General features: G+C 35.5%; 1 protein-coding gene across 2 annotated transcripts; it reads left to right on the forward strand.

The window, feature by feature from the left end:
* The first annotated feature begins 4808 nt into the window (after nucleotides 1-4808).
* Nucleotides 4809-17410, forward strand: LOC103032211 (lymphocyte expansion molecule). 2 transcript variants are annotated; one of them, XM_022666093.2, is made up of 10 exons: nucleotides 4809-5443; nucleotides 5550-5651; nucleotides 5901-6071; nucleotides 6600-6719; nucleotides 12406-12525; nucleotides 12636-12770; nucleotides 14203-14364; nucleotides 14894-15031; nucleotides 15919-16043; nucleotides 17213-17410. In XM_022666093.2, exons 1-10 carry the CDS (start codon nucleotides 5339-5341, stop codon nucleotides 17283-17285), a joined length of 1251 nt encoding a protein of 416 aa, XP_022521814.2. In that variant the 5' UTR covers nucleotides 4809-5338; the 3' UTR covers nucleotides 17286-17410. The 2 variants fall into 2 exon arrangements, with proteins under 2 accessions (XP_022521814.2, XP_022521819.2); XM_022666098.2 differs by having other exon boundaries at nucleotides 5356-5443; nucleotides 5564-5651.
* Nucleotides 17411-17459: the final 49 nt, after the last annotated feature.

Consider the following 17459-nt stretch of genomic DNA (forward strand, 5'->3'; position numbering starts at 1 on the left):
TTAATCAACACAGATGTGACCCACTTTGCCCCAAACCCCTAACACCTAATGCCTGCCACCTCTCTACCTTTGTAAGTATGTATATATGTATGTATTTATCTCTCTACCTATATATGTATCTATCTGTGTATGTATGCATGTATGTATGCTGAATGAATGAATTAATGTATGTATGTAGTGTATGTATGCTCCCAGATGTTGTATGGGCAGCCTTTTCACCCCTTCCTAGACGTCCTCCTGAAGCGACGCAGGAAGCGCTGTAGCCATCCTCTCTGCAGGAAAATGGTTACAATAAAACAGAATAAAATAAGACATGGTGTAATACAGGAGCTTCTGCACACTGTAGATGCCTCCTCTACACTTGAAATCAGGATTTATTCCAAACTCTTACCTTTGCAGCAGGCAGTGGCTCAGAAACAGGCTTTGGGTTGTTGATGTCCAGCCAGTGAAGTGTGTCCGCCTCGCCGACCAGCGCCACGACCCGGTCACGTGACCTGAAACAACTAAACATGCTGCTAAAGATGTTAGTGAGGCGTTTACCAGATCTGCCACGGGTCGGTGAGGGGAGTCCAGTGTCGTCCTGCTGGGATGTGTCTAGGTAGGTGGTGGTGGTGGTGGTGGGCAGGTGTGCAATCGGTGCTTCCTCGCACTGTTCAAGAGAAACCATACAAATATTAAATTCTAAACAAACAGTGGCAAAAAGACTAATCTGAATTCTGATACTGACATTGCAGAAGCCTTAATGTTAATATGCAGAACATTTTAATGGTTATTTGTATTTAATTTACAAGTCAGCCACAAATTAAAAGAAAAAAAAAACTATAGTGCTATAATGTTGCAATGTGGACTAATCATCTATTCAAATTTAGGCTGCTCAACAATAACAGTCTGATAGAGACTCACGCAAAACGGCAGAAGAACGTCGACATGCTGTGGGCTGATCTCCGGATCAGAAACCACCTGTAATTAAAACATAGGAAAATGTATACTAACCTTTTTCTAATACAAACACCCAAAAAAATATTAACGAATACAAGAGTTTACATCCAAGCTGGTGTGTGTTGTTTTAAATAATACTGAACACAGACCTGTAAGAGAAATCTCAACTTTACCGTTTTATATATACTGTATGACTAATTAATACTATATACGGTACTGTAATGTTTTAGTACTTTAGGTGGTATGTGGTTTTGGATGCAGCTGTGTGACAGTGATGCTTCACTGTAATTTAATCTTTCATTGTGTTTTTCTCACCTCCTCAACACAGGCATTTGGTTCCACCCAGGAGATTGGCACTTCCCCCAGTGACAGAACGCTGCAGTCATCTGAGCAGTCCATCGCAGAATCCACCTGCAATTGACACAAATGATAATTGTATTCCAACCATTTTTTTTGTTTAAATGTACTCTATAAATATACTTTACTTATTTAGTTTACTATATATTTAACAATATGTGTTATAAAACTGCCACTGTGTTCTTATAAAAAAAAAAAATTACAAGACAAAGTAAAAACCTTTTGTCAAGTATTACTATTGGCCTGTCTATTATCAAATGTAACAACTGTAAATTCAATGTAGTTTATTTGCAATGTAAAATGTAATTTTTATGCAAAGCTGGGTATGACCCTGCTAACACTGATGTTTTGAACAGCCCAGTACATATTTTATGAGCTTATCTGATGGTGTTTGAACACATAAACCGACCTGTATAAACCCAAGAAGGGACAATTACACAGTCTGCTACCGTTATTAAATAAAATAAATGCTAAATAATGTGTTACACTAGTCAGCTCCACTTAGTGCACACTCGTTACTGAGATAAACCGCTGTGACCCTGCAGCTAAACTATCACAACTCAATAACAACCCGTTTAGGTTTAATGGTTTATAATTCATCCATATCAGTAAATCTGTGGTTCTGATATTAATAAACTGAGCTGGATTCTATAAGCGAGTCTGAAAGAGTTAAAGTGAGGTTATACTGGGTCTGATAGAGGTGTAGCAGTTTAATAGAGACTCACAGAAAGAGGCGAAGTCTGAGGAGATGAAGCCTCTGGAGCTCCAGACTCCGCCTGCAGAACAGATACTCACTTTAATTCATGCTGATTCATCTCCAGCTTTATTTCTGACTTTTATTCAGTTTTATTCAGTTTAGTTCCTGATGGTGAATTTGGTCTAAAACGCGGGAAATTTCGAGCTTACTGACCTCAGGTGGATGGACGCTGAAAGTCTGCCGACAGTCCATGTCCGACCGCGGGGCGTCGGTCCTCACAACGATCCGGTTACCTGAAAGAGAAAAAAACACAACAAAAAAACAACAACAACAGAGAAAACACAACAATTACAGAATAATGTAAAATAGAAAGTAGATAATTAAACAGTATAAAGGATAAACCAGGCGGTGGGTCAGTAGTAGAAGAGGAAATCTCTCTCAGGAGCGGAAAAACTGCTGCTGCGCGTAAAGCTCAGAAACAGTTTAAATAAAAACAAATAAATCGAATCTTATACACCGTGCGCGCTCCCGCGGCTAAAAGACCCGTATGCTTTTCTCCCAATAATATTATTACTAATAATAACAATGATAATAATAAAAATAACATTATTTGTTATTATAGAAGATATAACTATAATTTTCATATGAACATAGTTTATAGCCTTAAAAATATATATTGTGACGTCACTAAAGTCCCTTATGTTTTTTTTAATGGAATGTAAGAAATATAGTTTATAGCCTTATATATTACTCCTACTACTACTATTACTGCTACTACTAATAATAATAATAATCTAATAATAATAATAATAAGATGATGAAGAAGAACATTGTTAATAATACCGATGATAATAATATTAAATAATATTATAATATATTATTATTATTATTACTATAATATATATATATATATATATATATATATATATAATTATTATTATCATTAATAATAATAATAATAATAATAATAATAATAATAATAATAATAATAATAAAACGTGCTGGAGAAGGCTTTGTGCAGCAGTCATAAACATTAATGCAACACTGGATTTAAATAATATTTTTTTTGTAATGCTTTGTAATAATTTAGGTATTTTATTTATTCATTTAGCTATATTCATAAAAATATCAAGCTATGTATTAAACCATGTCTAAGAATTCACAGCTCTCGGGATATCAAAATAATTTATTTAAAAGTGTGTGAGAATTTCATGTGCACATCTGGGAAAACTCACCCCATAAAGACATCCCAGTGAAATCACAACCTTCACACTGTTTTTTTTTTTTTTTCAAGTGACTGAAGACACGTACTAAATGTTCAGTAATTAATAATATTTAACTCACCTAATATTTGTCATATTGTCTTCATACTTACCTTGCATCTTGTCAAGGCAAAATTTGGTCAAATATCATGGCAATTAAAATAAACAATGTCACTATGAATAATTAAAATCGTTTGCTGCACCTCTAGATCAATCACGTTTTCATTGCATGCTAATTTTCCGTAAGTAATTATTTTTGATATTTGTAAGGGCCACAAGGCACAATATTCTGATAATGTCTAAGGTCTGCTATTCCACTTCCATCCACTTGATGTCAGTGTTAGACATTGACTAAAACCCTGGCAAAGAAACAGAAAATAACTGAAATGTACTAAAATGACTATTCTCCACTCTGTTTTCCATTTGCAAAACCATACTGCACTTCCTAATATGCAATTTTTAATTAGCAATAAACAGAAGACACTCTCCAGGGTGGTGGTTTGGTCAGGCCAGGTTTTTTATTTTCCAAATTACACACATGCACACACACACACATGGCCGAAGTCCATCTTTTGATATTCTTGTTGTTGTTGTTTTTTGTACAGTAGTCACAGTCTGACACAAGCAGCGTAAGGCTTTACATCTAGCTAATGTGTCTGAAGTAAAATCCAGCATAAATCAGTGCACTGGTATGATCTGGACTGATCTACTATATAGGGTAAAAGTTTCAATGCTTTATCCAAAAATAATTAAATTGAGTTCTAATTTAATGTAATCAGTGTATAGGACCTGTTTCCAAATCTATCATATGTTCTTCAGATTACTTTTTACCAACATTTTTTGTTTGCAGCTGCTGCACAGTAGAACAATATGGAAGCACATTCCAGCCATTAAAAAAATCCATTTTGTTCTTATTATGACGTAAACTGCTATCTCATTATTTTGAGATAGTCAAGTGATTATTTTGAGATACTGTCTCATAATGTTGAGACAGTAAGTTACTATTTTGAAAGAAAAAAATGCTATCTCAAAATAATGACTTAGTTTTTCAAAGGAATGGGCTTCCATAGAAAAGTGCACCACCACTGTAAAGTCTTTTTAATTTGATTAAAAAAAACAAAATAAAATAAATTACAGTAAAATATAAGGTATACATTTGTATATATTGTTTGTTTACTAACTTCATAACAAATATTTTATTTATTCAGTTATATTACCTCGAAATTCTGCCTTTCAATGTTGTAAAAAAAGTGCATGTTTAAATATGTATAAAATGTTCCTTAATAAATAATTGTCTTCAATAAATAAATTACTAATTACTAAATTATCTAATATTGTTGTCTTTTTTGCTTGATTTGGATCTTCTTGTCAACATTAAGGACTTGAAATTAAAGTATTCATTCAGTAACTGTATGTGCCAGTAGTTTCATGTTTACCTGCTGCAGAGAGTACTGTTCTATTTGCATCATTTTTCATGAGGGACAAGACAATCTGTGTGTGTGCAATGGAGGCAACTTAATATAGAAAGTTAGTGAATTCAGGATGTTGGATAATCATCATACCACCTCATCCCCAACTCCCCGACTTATTCTGTACTGGATGGAGAACCATCATTACAGAGAACACAGTTCCACTTATCCACAGCTCAGTGTAAGTTTAAACCCCTCTAGTCCACACCTGGTACTGGCCATGTTGCCAAAAGGTTCTTGTTTATCTGCTTGTAGTAATATATAGTAAATTTAAAATCGACAAACATGGATATACTTGTTTTTCATTGGAAAGCAAAGACATACACAAGCTTAAGATTCACGTATGTTTTTCATATTTTATCAAAATGTACAATAAATCGAAGAATATGTTAGGGAAAATATTAAAAGTTAGTATTTACCATTATTACTACCCTTTTAAACCATTTTGTCTGCAATGTTCTTGCAGTGAAAATACTGTAGGAGGCGAAACCTGAGAGGCTGGGCTGACTGTAAATGAATCTAAAGGCAGACAGCAGGGTCAGAGCTCTTTGTTGCTAGGAGATCATGTATTAATTCTTTATCACGTCATGTTGTCATAGTCACAACATTCTCAAATGCACAGGGGGGTCCTGTCCTGTGTGATCTCTGCAGCCAGGACAACACATGAAAATGGCAGAAAAAAAGTTCAAAGGTGCCCCTTTTGGGTCCCAGTCACACAGGTAAGATTATTTACTAATGTCATAAATAAATAAATAAATAAATAAATAAATAAATAAAAATAATAATAATTATCATTATTATACAGAATATATTTTTTCCTTAAAGATTTTGCATTTCAGATTTGATGTCTCAGGAGTACATCCAGCAAACAAGAGAGTGGGAACATACACTCAGATCTCCTATTGCAAGAGGAGGACAAGTGACCTGGTAAGGAGTTTTCACTTATAAATTTGCCAATTATTATTTTATTACTGCAGGATTCAGTCTGTGTAATGTATCTGGCCTAATTACTTTCATGAGGCCCTCTTGTGTGGTGAAGTATGAAATAATATAAGACGTTCTTTATCTATTATCTACACTTGCATGCTTCCTGTAGATAATTATGTGTTAGCAGTTAATTACACTAATTGCAGTGCGGAAGGTCTCTCCTGATGTAATTGGGTATGTGTGTGGCAGGAGAGGAACCTCGGGCCTGGTACATATAATCCAGACTCTGGTGACTTCAGTGCCCGGGCAGTGCGGGAGCGGTCAATGGGTCCGGACTGGAAGAGAGCACAGGAGACGGCCCGTCTGGCACAAATTCCACACCTGCTGTACCGGGATGCGTGGGCAAACAAACAATTCCTTGTGAGCAAAAAAAAACTTAGTGGTCAAAACTCACTAAGTAGAACATGACTTATCCTCATATTAGAGGGTGCATATGGCAAACCAAATTACCTTTAATGCTGGTAATTATCCAAATAAAATAACATTTTACACTGTTTCGAACTAAATCAAACAAATTTTGTACCAGATGTATCCTCCAGAGACAACATCATTTATTTTGCTCCACTTATGGTTACATAAAGTGCCTTATTAAAAGCATTCATTTGTTTTTTGGACCATTGACCTCTGGTGAAATGCTTGTATTTTTAAGCATTACAATATATATATATATATATATATATATATATATATATATATATATATATATATATATATATATATATATATTGATGTAAAAAAACAAACATTGATTGTTGATTTCTCGTAAAATGTGTGGTGAATATATATATTTTTTTCTTCTGGTACATGCTGTGTTTGTGATTGATCACTTTATTTTGAGAGTGCCATCGCTAATTAGTTGTCTGTCTGTACCTTACATGCTTTGTTTAGAAAACCAAAGTTGGCCCAGGCACATACAAAATTCCTAGTTTTACTGAGGAGCTGAAAAAGAAACCTAGCAGCCTGAGAGGAATCTGTGAGACCAGAGAGGAACGCTTCAAAGACTGTCAGGTACACAACTCAGCCAGGAGAGGGAGGCATGTGACTGCCAGTTTACGAATAAGTTGAAACGAGGCTGAAGTTGGTTTGATATTCGCAGCTCCAGATTCGTTTGGCTCGATATTCGCAGCCTCGAATTCCCCGGCTGAAGTTGGTTTGATATTCGCAGCTGCCGCTTCACTGAACCACCGTGAACTAAAGGGAGCGTTCACAAACACCCGCTGTTTATATTAAACACCTCACAGATCAACACTGAAGGAGATAGAATGAAGAAAAGCAGTACATCTGTTTATTAACAATGTAAATATACAATATCGTATTAAATGTAATGTGTATATTGTAAAATATTTATTTTAATTACTGAATTTATAATTATATATTACAATAAATAATTAAATATATATTTAATAAAATTATATTTTAAAAGCCATTGCGCTCAAAAAATATGAGGCAGATGTTCAAGTGTGATTTTGAAGAACTTTTTCATGTTGGGCCAGAACAAATACACATGATCTGAAGAGTACTAGTCTTCTACTTTAAGAAAAACCTGGAATTAGCCTGGCCCGAGCTGATTTTATACTTTAAAATGAACTGGCAACATGGAATAACGATCCATAATGCACAAAAAAATTGAATATAAAGCTGATGTTCTAGTGTGATTTTGAAGGACTTTTTAATCTTGGGCCAGAACAAATACACATGATCTGAAGAGAACTAGTCTGCTACTTTAAGGAAAACCTGGAATTAGCCTGGCCCGAGCTGATTTTATACTTTAAAATGAACTGGCAACGTGGCCTACCGATCCATAATGCACAAAAAAATTGAATATAAAGCTGATGTTCTAGTGTGATTTTGAAGGACTTTTTAATCTTGGGCCAGACCAAATAAACATGATCTGAAGAGTACTAGTTTTCTACCTTAAGGAAAACCTGGAATTGGCCTGGCCCAAGCTGATTTTATACTTTAAAATTAACTGGCAACATGGCCTACCGATCCATAATGCACAAAAAAATTGAATATAAAGCTGATGTTCTAGTGTGATTTTGAAGGACTTTTTAATCTTGGGCCAGAACAAATACACATGATCTGAAGAGTACTAGTCTTCTACTTTAAGGAAAACCTGGAATTAGCCTGGCCCAAGCTGATTTTATACTTTAAAATGAACTGGCAACATGGTATAACGAGCCATAATGCACAAAAAAATTGAATATAAAGCTGATGTTCTAGTGTGATTTTGAAGGACTTTTTAATCTTGGGCCAGAACAAATACACATGATCTGAAGAGAACTAGTCTTCTACCTTAAGGAAAACCTGGAATTAGCCTGGCCTGAGCTGATTTTATACTTTAAAATGAACTGGCAACATGGAATAACGATCCATAATGCACAAAAAAATTGAATATAAAGCTGATGTTCTAGTGTGATTTTGAAGGACTTTTTAATCTTGGGCCAGAACAAATACACATGATCTGAAGAGAACTAGTCTTCTACCTTAAGGAAAACCTGGAATTAGCGTGGCCCAAGCTGATTTTATACTTTAAAATTAAGTGGCAACATGGCCTACCGATCAATAATGCACAAAAAATTGAATATAAAGCTGATGTTGTAGTGTGATTTTGAAGGACTTTTTAATCTTGGGCCAGAACAAATACACATGATCTGAAGAGAACTAGTCTTCTTCTTTAAGGAAAACCTGGAATTGGCCTGGCCCAAGCTGATTTTATACTTTAAAATTAACTGGCAACATGGCATACCGATCCATAAGGCACAAAAAGGTTTAATTTAAAGCTGATGTTCTAGTGTGATTTTGAAGGACGTTTTAATCTTGGGCCAGAACAAATACACATGATCTGAAGAGAACTAGTCTTCTACTTTAAGAAAAACCTGGAATTAGCCTGGCCCGAGCTGATTTTATACTTTAAAATGAACTGGCAACATGGAATATCGATCCATAATGCACATAAAAATTGAATATAAAGCTGATGTTCTAGTGTGATTTTGAAGGACTTTTTAATCTTGGGCCAGAACAAATACACATGATCTGAAGAGTACTAGTCTTCTACTTTAAGGAAAACCTGGAATTAGCCTGGCCCAAGCTGATTTTATACTTTAAAATTAACTGGCAACATGGTATAATGAGCCATAATAAACAATGTTTTATGTAAAGTTGATGTTCCAGTGTGATTTTGAAGGAATTTTTCATCTTGGGCCAGACCAAATACACATGATATAAAGAGTACTAGTCTTCTACTTTAAGGAAAACCTGGAATTAGCCTGGCCCGAGCTGATTTTATACTTTAAAATGAACTGGCAACATGGAATACGGATCCATAATGCACAATTGTTTTTATGTAAAGCTGATGTTCTAGTGTGATTTTGAAGGACTTTTTCATCTTGGGCCAGAACAAATACACATGATCTGAAGAGTACTAGTCTTCTACTTTAAGAAAAACCTGGAATTAGCCTGTCCCGTGCTGATTTTATACTTTAAAATGAACTGGCAACATGGTATAACGAGCCATTTTGCACAAAAAAAGCCACTGTTCCAGTACAATTTTGAAGAATTTTTTAATCTTGAGCCAGAACAAATACACATGATCTGAAGAGAACTAGTCTTCTACTTTAAGGAAAACTTGGAATTAGCCTGGCCCGAGCTGATTTTATACTTTAAAATGAATTGGCAACATGACATGAAAGCCATTTTGCACAGAAATAATGAATATAAAGCATTGATTTTGAGAATACCAGAACACTTCATCTCATGTGTATTTGGTCTGAAAAAAAAAGTCCAAAATCATACTGGAATATCAGCTTTAAATAATATTTTTTTTGTGCTGCCATGTTGCCAATTAATTGTGCAGTCTAAAATCAGCTCGGGCCAGGCTAATTCCAGGTTTTCCTTAAAGTAGAAGACTAGTACTCTTCAGATCATGTGTATTTGTTCTGGCCCAAGATGAAAAAGTCCTTCAAAATCACACTGGAACATCAGCTTTACATAAAAAAATTGTGCTTTATGGATCGGTATTCCATGTTGCCAGTTCATTTTAAAGTATAAAATCAGCTCGGGCCAGGCTAATTCCAGGTTTTCCTCTGGCCCAAGATTAAAAAGTCCTTCAAAATCACACTAGAACATCAGCTTAATATTCAATTTTTTTGTGCATTATGGATCGGTATTCCATATTGCCAGTTCATTTTAAAGTATAAAATCAGCTCGGGCCAGGCTAATTCCAGGTTTTCCTTAAAGTAGCAGACTAGTTCTCTTGAGATCATGTGTATTTGTTCTGGCCCAAGATTAAAAAGTCCTTCAAAATCACACTAGAACATCAGCTTTATATTCCATTTTTTTGTGCATTATGGATCGTTATTCCATGTTGCCAGTTCATTTTAAAGTATAAAATCAGCTCGGGCCAGGCTAATTCCAGGTTTTCCTTAAAGAAGAAGACTAGTACTCTTCAGATCATGTGTATTTGGTCTGGCCCAAGATGAAAAAGTCCTTCAAAATCACGCTAGAACATCAGCTTTACATAAAAAAAATTGTGCATTATGGCTCGTTATACCATGTTGCCAGTTCATTTTAAAGTATAAAATCAGCTCGGGCCAGGCTAATTCCAGGTTTTCCTTAAAGAAGAAGACTAGTACTCTTCAGATCATGTGTATTTGTTCTGGCCCAACATGAAAAAGTTCTTCAAAATCACACTTGAACATCTGCCTCATATTTTTTGAGCGCAATGGCTTTTAAAATATAATTTTATTAAATATATATTTAATTATTTATTGTAATATATAATTATAAATTCAGTAATTAAAATAAATATTTTACAATATACAAAATTATATTTAATACGATATTGTATATTTACATTGTTAATAAACAGATGTACTGCTTTTCTTCATTCTATCTCCTTCAGTGTTGATCTGTGAGGTGTTTAATATAAACAGCGGGTGTTTGTGAACGCTCCCTTTAGTTCACGGTGGTTCAGTGAAGCGGCAGCTGCGAATATCAAACCAACTTCAGCCGGGGAATTCGAGGCTGCGAATATCGAGCCAAACGAATCTGGAGCTGCGAATATCAAACCAACTTCAGCCTCGTTAAGTTGAATCAGTGTGGAGCAGGTAAATTATCACTCTGTGCTAAACATCTATGGAGGACGAAAAATGACAAGTCTAAAAAAATTAATGCACATATAAATGAATAAATAAATAAATAAATAAACGTGACTCCTTTTTGCGGATCTCCCTGGTTACGATGCTGTGTTGGGATCTCCTGTCCATACCTTCGGTGCTTCGGGCGGCGCCTAACATTTAGTCTAGATCATAGACTGTATGTAACTGGACAGAGCATCGTCTCTCAAAAGTGAAGCCACCACAGGTCGGGCGCCCCCTGCTGTTCGGCTGCAGAAAGCTGTGTAACTCCACCCATCCCCATAGGTTTCAATAGCAAAACAGACAACATTCAATCACGTTTTTTTCTAATATACTGTAATTCTACCTCCATTATTTAAATGCAACAGCTAGTGTAACCTCTGCTCATATTGTCAAATTTTTATATCCCCACAGAATTCGGTTTTTAAAACGTTATTCAGCTCTATTCAAAAAAGGTGTGGTTATGGTAAAAGGGCTGCTTGTGGGCGGGACCAATAACAGACCGTCAGCTCCGCCCCGCTCTGCAGGCTGTGACCGCGAGGCAGCCCTCAGGGGCGGGGTTATTCAAATGAGTAGGTTTCTATCCACAGTCTTTCTCCCTCCTCTAGTCTCTACTGCGCAGAATCGGGTGTCAGGATTGCAAACATGGCGGAAGATTTTGGCTTCATTTTCATTGAATGAATGGGAACGGAGACACGGCGTCCATCTTTTTTTTTACAGTCTCTGGTCTAGATGGAAACAGGGGTCCACGAGCACATAGTGGTCTATTTTAAGATTCGGACAGGTAACAGGATGAAATAATGTCCCATGACATTTATTTTTAACCCTTTAATGCATTTATGCTAATTCCGAACCAGAAAAAAATAGCTCCTTGAGTTAAAAACCTATACAAACAAATGAGCACACTTTTCCATACAATTCTGGGCCCAGGAATTTAACAAAATGGTTATTTTTAAGTTTTTACACATTTTGACTTAATTCTGGGACAAAAATATAAAAAATAGCAGAAAATTTTCATTTGCCTATATGTTTTCACATTATACTAAATTCCTGCACACTAAATAAAAACATCCTGATATTTTTCTTAATCTGTAAAGTGCCTACTTTGAGATTCTGACAGGTAACAGGACAAAAAATGTCCTGTGGGGCTTATTTTTTAACTTTTTACTACATCTATCCCAATGTCGAACCTGAAAAATAATCAAGAAATTGGCATAGCTCCTTCAGTTAAAAACCTATACAGACAAATAAGCACATTTTTCCATTAACATTTTTTCATGTGCATTTATTTATTTATACTTATGTCATTTTATGTCCTCCGTAAACATCATCCCTTGAGAACACACTGGTGATGACCTCTGGCATAGTGCCCGGCTTTAGACTGGACAAGACCCATTACATTTTGATGAAGGACCACAAGAAACCAATAATTTGATTAAAGAAATTAGAGTCAATATGCTTTTACATTTGAGCTTCACTTCTCTAATAAAAATCATTTTGAGAGCATAAGCCATTCCTAATCCATTCTCTGTCTGTACCCTATTTTTATCATTTAGAACACCAGCGTTGGCCCAGGTATTTACAAAATCACTAGTTTTATTGAAGATCTGGAAAAGAAACCTGGAAGTCCAAAAGGAATCTGTGAGACTCGGGAGCAGCGCTTCAAAGACTTCCAGGTACGCAACTCAGCCAGGAAAGGCAGTCATAAGACTGCAATCTGAGCAAGAGTGCAAGTAAATGAATGTGTATGTAAAGGTGAGTATGCATTATTTGCTATATTTTCCAGAGCTGCACCCCAGGTCCAGGAGCTTATGGTAAAGGGGGAATCCCTTCAGCCTCACTGGAAGAGAAGGAAAGGAGAAACAGGGGAAATTCTATAGACTCCAGTGCCAGATTGAAACGCTTCCCTGAGAACATCGTGGTAAACATATTAACATTTCTTTTGTTCTGCCACATCCAGAGTACAGTTGCCAATTTATAGTGTACTGGTATAGTATAACATCAGTCCAGACACTGGATAGAAAATTCACCATACAAGATACAGTGATATGCCAAAGTTTGATCACCCTAATAAAAATGTTTCTTACTGTCAGTAGGTGTAAAATAGTGAGTAAATATGAAGAAGGACGATTTTTGTTACTACATGGAAACCTCAACACATGAGCCCACACCCAGTTCTGTATATTGCTCAGACATCCCAAGTTGCAAAAGTTGATTTCAGGGAGGTAAAAAAAAAAAAACAGAACAAAAAAAACTTGCACACACACCAAAAGATAACGAAACTTTACTTTTATTTTAATTAATTTAGAGTATTCAGAGGTGAAATGAGTTTTATATTTTTTCTTTTTGGAAGGCCCTGCCTCTGCTTTCCCTACCTCCGTCATGATCTGCTTTCTCACACTCACTAAACAAATCCCGTCCGGGAGGGGGGAAAAACACTGCCCGCCCACACTAAAAACTGATTGGCTGTCTCACAGACTCTTTGCAGAGAACAGGCCAATCAGAACCCTCTCTGTTTTCTCTCTCTCCTTCCCAAACGCGGTTAGAGAAAAAAAGTATGTCGCCTGTGTGCGCGTTTGTGTGCAGTGCACTCTTGGGGCACTCGTTCTGAATTCCGGGAGATTATATGTGACTCGCGGGCATCAGGGAGCCACTACCGAAATGCGGGAGACTCCCGCAGCTTCAGGGAGACTTGGTTTGTCTGATTGCTGCAAACTTCAAAATCAAATCAGTTACATTAATTAAGCAGCTCATTCATGTTTTTTTATTGATATAAGGAGGGCACATGACTTATGTAAAACATTTAAGCTTAAAATGCCAATGTGACAATTTCATAACCTGTTTAACATTTTGTTCTAGATTCAATATTGTGCCAAAACAAGTCATATGTAATGTAAAATATTTTATTAAAGCAACTGAATTTTTTAAATGTGTTACAATAGACGTGTAGAAGCAAAGATTTACTTTTAAAGGAAACTATTACTATCTCCTTCACTAACCCAGCCCACCTTTACTTTATAAATAAGGTCAGATGAACACACATTTACAAATACTGTCACTTAGGATGTTTAGTATATGTTCCTTAGGGATTTAATGAGATAAAATGAAGAATAAACTGCTGTAAGGAACTTTCTACATCTTTTAAATAGTCTGTCACACATAAGTCACCATGCACTTTTGGGTTAATGCACACAGTTTAGCTGTGTGAGATCAAAATAATTATAAAACTCTTCTGGACACCAGCCTTCAGGCTTACATCAGGAATCTGAACAGGCATTTAAACAAGAAAATAGAGCATAGGCTTTCTATATATGTAAAATGTAAGAGTTAATGGCCATAATCTCTGTCTTCAGAAAAGGACAAATCTGGGTCCGGGTGAATACACTAAGTTTGGGGAGGAGCTCCAGAGACCTGAGAAGAAGAAACATGGGGTGTTCAGCAGTCTGGAGCAATACCCTTCTGTTCCTACAGAGAGAATCTACCTCTCCACACTGCCTCAGTGTCCACGGCCGATGGTACATACACAAAACACATTTATCATTATGCGTTTAGACACTTTACTAAATCAAGTGCTAAAATAACTCCCACAGAGTTGATCTCATCTCTTTTAGCTCTACAATTTTTTGGAGTTAAAGCCACACCAACACTCAAAATAGTTCCTTTTAACTTCCTAAATCGTTTAGTTAACACTGAAGGGTATAAAATTAATTAGAACACGTTTGGACAATTAAAATGACTAACAACTACAACATTGTGGCCAGGCATATAACCATTAAATTGTGCTGACATCTTGTGGTCTCCAAATAAATAAGTAAAATTAGCTGTCAAAGTTTAATTAAATCTCTGTGAAATTGATCATTTGTTTATTTGTGTTTACAGTTAAATATTTAACTCTGTCAAATAACACCTAACACTGAACACCATTTTAAAAATACAAATTAGAGTGAAAATCAACTGTTTAACTATGTTTTTGCTGTGTAGTATGGACATTTACCATATTGTGCAAATTTTGATGTCCTTTTCATCCTCTTTTTATTCTTTTAGACGTTTCCTGGGCCAGGCTGGTATGATGTTAGTCCTGTAACTCCAAGCAGGCAATCGAGGAGTGAAACACCAGCCCCTTTCCTCTCCTCTGCTTCTAGGTTCAGCAAGAGTATGGAGACGCTGCTGAATAAAAAACATGTGAGGCCTGAAAGAAAGATTTAAAAAATGTAGATTGATTAGCATATGTAAATATATTTTAATTAGGTTTATTTTTTAATAATGTTTGAATATGATGTTTGGGGATAACTTCTGTAGTGTTCATTGAAATCATGGCAGTAGTGTGTTAGTAATAATACTTGGAATTCATTTTTGCTTGCTACTATTTAACATTTACTTTACTGGGAAAGATGAAATATAACATAACAGCTAAAAACCATCAGTATTAACTAGTCTTTTCTTTTTTAGACATATCAGTAAAATGCTGTTTAAGAGCTGCTAGCTTCAATTATATTATATACAGTTCTCATTCTCTCATCAGTGTGAGGAGTCAGATTGATATAAATACATAAATTATTGCATAGAGAGGCAATACCGCATGTAGATTATTAAGTACATCCACACAAGCTAAATACCCCAGTTAGAAATGTATAATTAGTAGTTACAGTTAATGTTCTTAAAACATTTAATCTAAAGTTTTCTGGTTGGACATTTTTATTTAGTTTCTAAACATTCTAGTAATGTCACTGCAACTTCACTTCTGTCACTGTTTTAACTTTTAGTTTAGGGATTGTTACTTTTAATGATAATGTTAGTATTAGTCTAGCTGGGAAACTCCAGTACTAATACAAATCCTACAAACAAGCCAGTTATGGTCTTGTGATGAGTATAGTCAACTTGATGAATATTTAATTAAAAATGATCAATATGCGAACAAGTACTGTGAAAACAATATTCTCTGGCATTTCTATGGTCTTTATTTTGTCATCTGACCAAATCAATCAATATAGAGTGAAAATATGTATTTTTATTGTTTAACTTGTATATAACATTCATGCTTATGTAAGCATTCTCTGTGCTTTCCACAGAACATGGTTGGCCCTGGCCGCTATGAAATCGCAGACAAAAATTGGAATTCAACTGGTCACAGCTCAGCATTCATTTCTGATACCCAGCGCTACCCGAACTGCCCGGCAAGAGACAAGTACAACCAGTAAGATGCTACATGTGACTTTAAACCTATGGATAGTGTTAATACTTTTTAACTCAGTGTTTCTGAAACCTGTTCCCGGAGGCACTGCCCCTGCACATTTAGTGCTTTCCCTTCTTTAACACATTCACTCCAACTCTGAAAGGATGTTAATGAACTGATTAGTTAAATTAGGTGTGTTGGGAAAGAGGAAAGCAATAAATGTACATGGCAGGGGGCTTTCAGGTCCAGGGTTAAGAACTGTGTTTCAGAAAAGGCCTTGTAAAGCTAGATTGTAACAATTTAGCTGTAAATAGAAAGGGATTACTCAGTTTACCCCACTGATTTTATATGTACGTGCAGTATGCATCCCACGTAGGTTAAAATATTCAAACAAACTGAAGTTAAGTTGTGTTTGAAAGCCAGCTTTGAAAACTAAAAACAAATATGTAATGCATTGTTTAGAAAAACCTTATTAATACCCACATTTAATACCGTATTCACAGTGTGCAAAACTGCAACATTTCTAGCATTAATATTCTTAATTAATATTCTTAGCATTTTCTAGCATTTTTTCCAGAATTGAATATGAATCAATGTGGACCTGATTTTACCTCAAAAAATATTAATCCTCCTTGTCTATATTTTCAGTTTAGTTGAAATCTCCATTCAGAATTCTGTGCAGTCCAAGACTAGACTATATCCCTGTCCAGGGAATGTGTAGTTTTTGATTATTTTTAAATAGTTTTGGTAGCAGGGTTTCTCCAGCAAAGTGAAGTGCAGACACAACAACAAGAGAAAGACTCTGAAAATTAAGTTTTATTTTTCTGTCTGGGATAGCTATACATATAGTTGTATAGCTTAATGTTTTTTTTTTTTTTTAGATTTGTTCTGTTAGAAATTATTTCTTGATTTCTTAAATGTCCAGAATGAACAGAATTCCAGTTCAAAAGAGTAAGTTAATTAGTCTGTAATATTTCAGGAAGGAGGAAGAAAGTTATAGACATGGCCGATCTGGACACAAATAAAATCACAAGGTGAAAAAGAGAATTTAGCCCAGGACCCTATGTGAACTCCAAAGAGTGCTTTAGGTGTTTGAAATGTTGAATAGGTCATATTCATAATTCTATGCATTTTATACAATAGTGAATATGTTGAATGTATAATGATGAAGGGTTTTTATTGCTTATCAGGGAGAGACTCAGACCCCAAAACGTGTCATTGGAAGGAAGGTCCAGCCTGGTGCCAACAGAGGGTCCCATCTAAGGAGGACAATTGTATTCCTAATTGTAGTTACATTCCACACACATTATGCATGGGTGCTTCCTACTGTAAATACACATTGCTGCCTAAATAAGTAATTGCAATACATTTATTTCTACTGCATAACAGATCAGTGTGTATTTGTCCTTTCTATATACAACAGGTATGCAATAATGG

This window comes from Astyanax mexicanus, chromosome 1 (assembly GCF_023375975.1).
Source record: "Astyanax mexicanus isolate ESR-SI-001 chromosome 1, AstMex3_surface, whole genome shotgun sequence".
Classification (NCBI taxonomy): Eukaryota; Metazoa; Chordata; class Actinopteri; order Characiformes; family Acestrorhamphidae; genus Astyanax; species Astyanax mexicanus.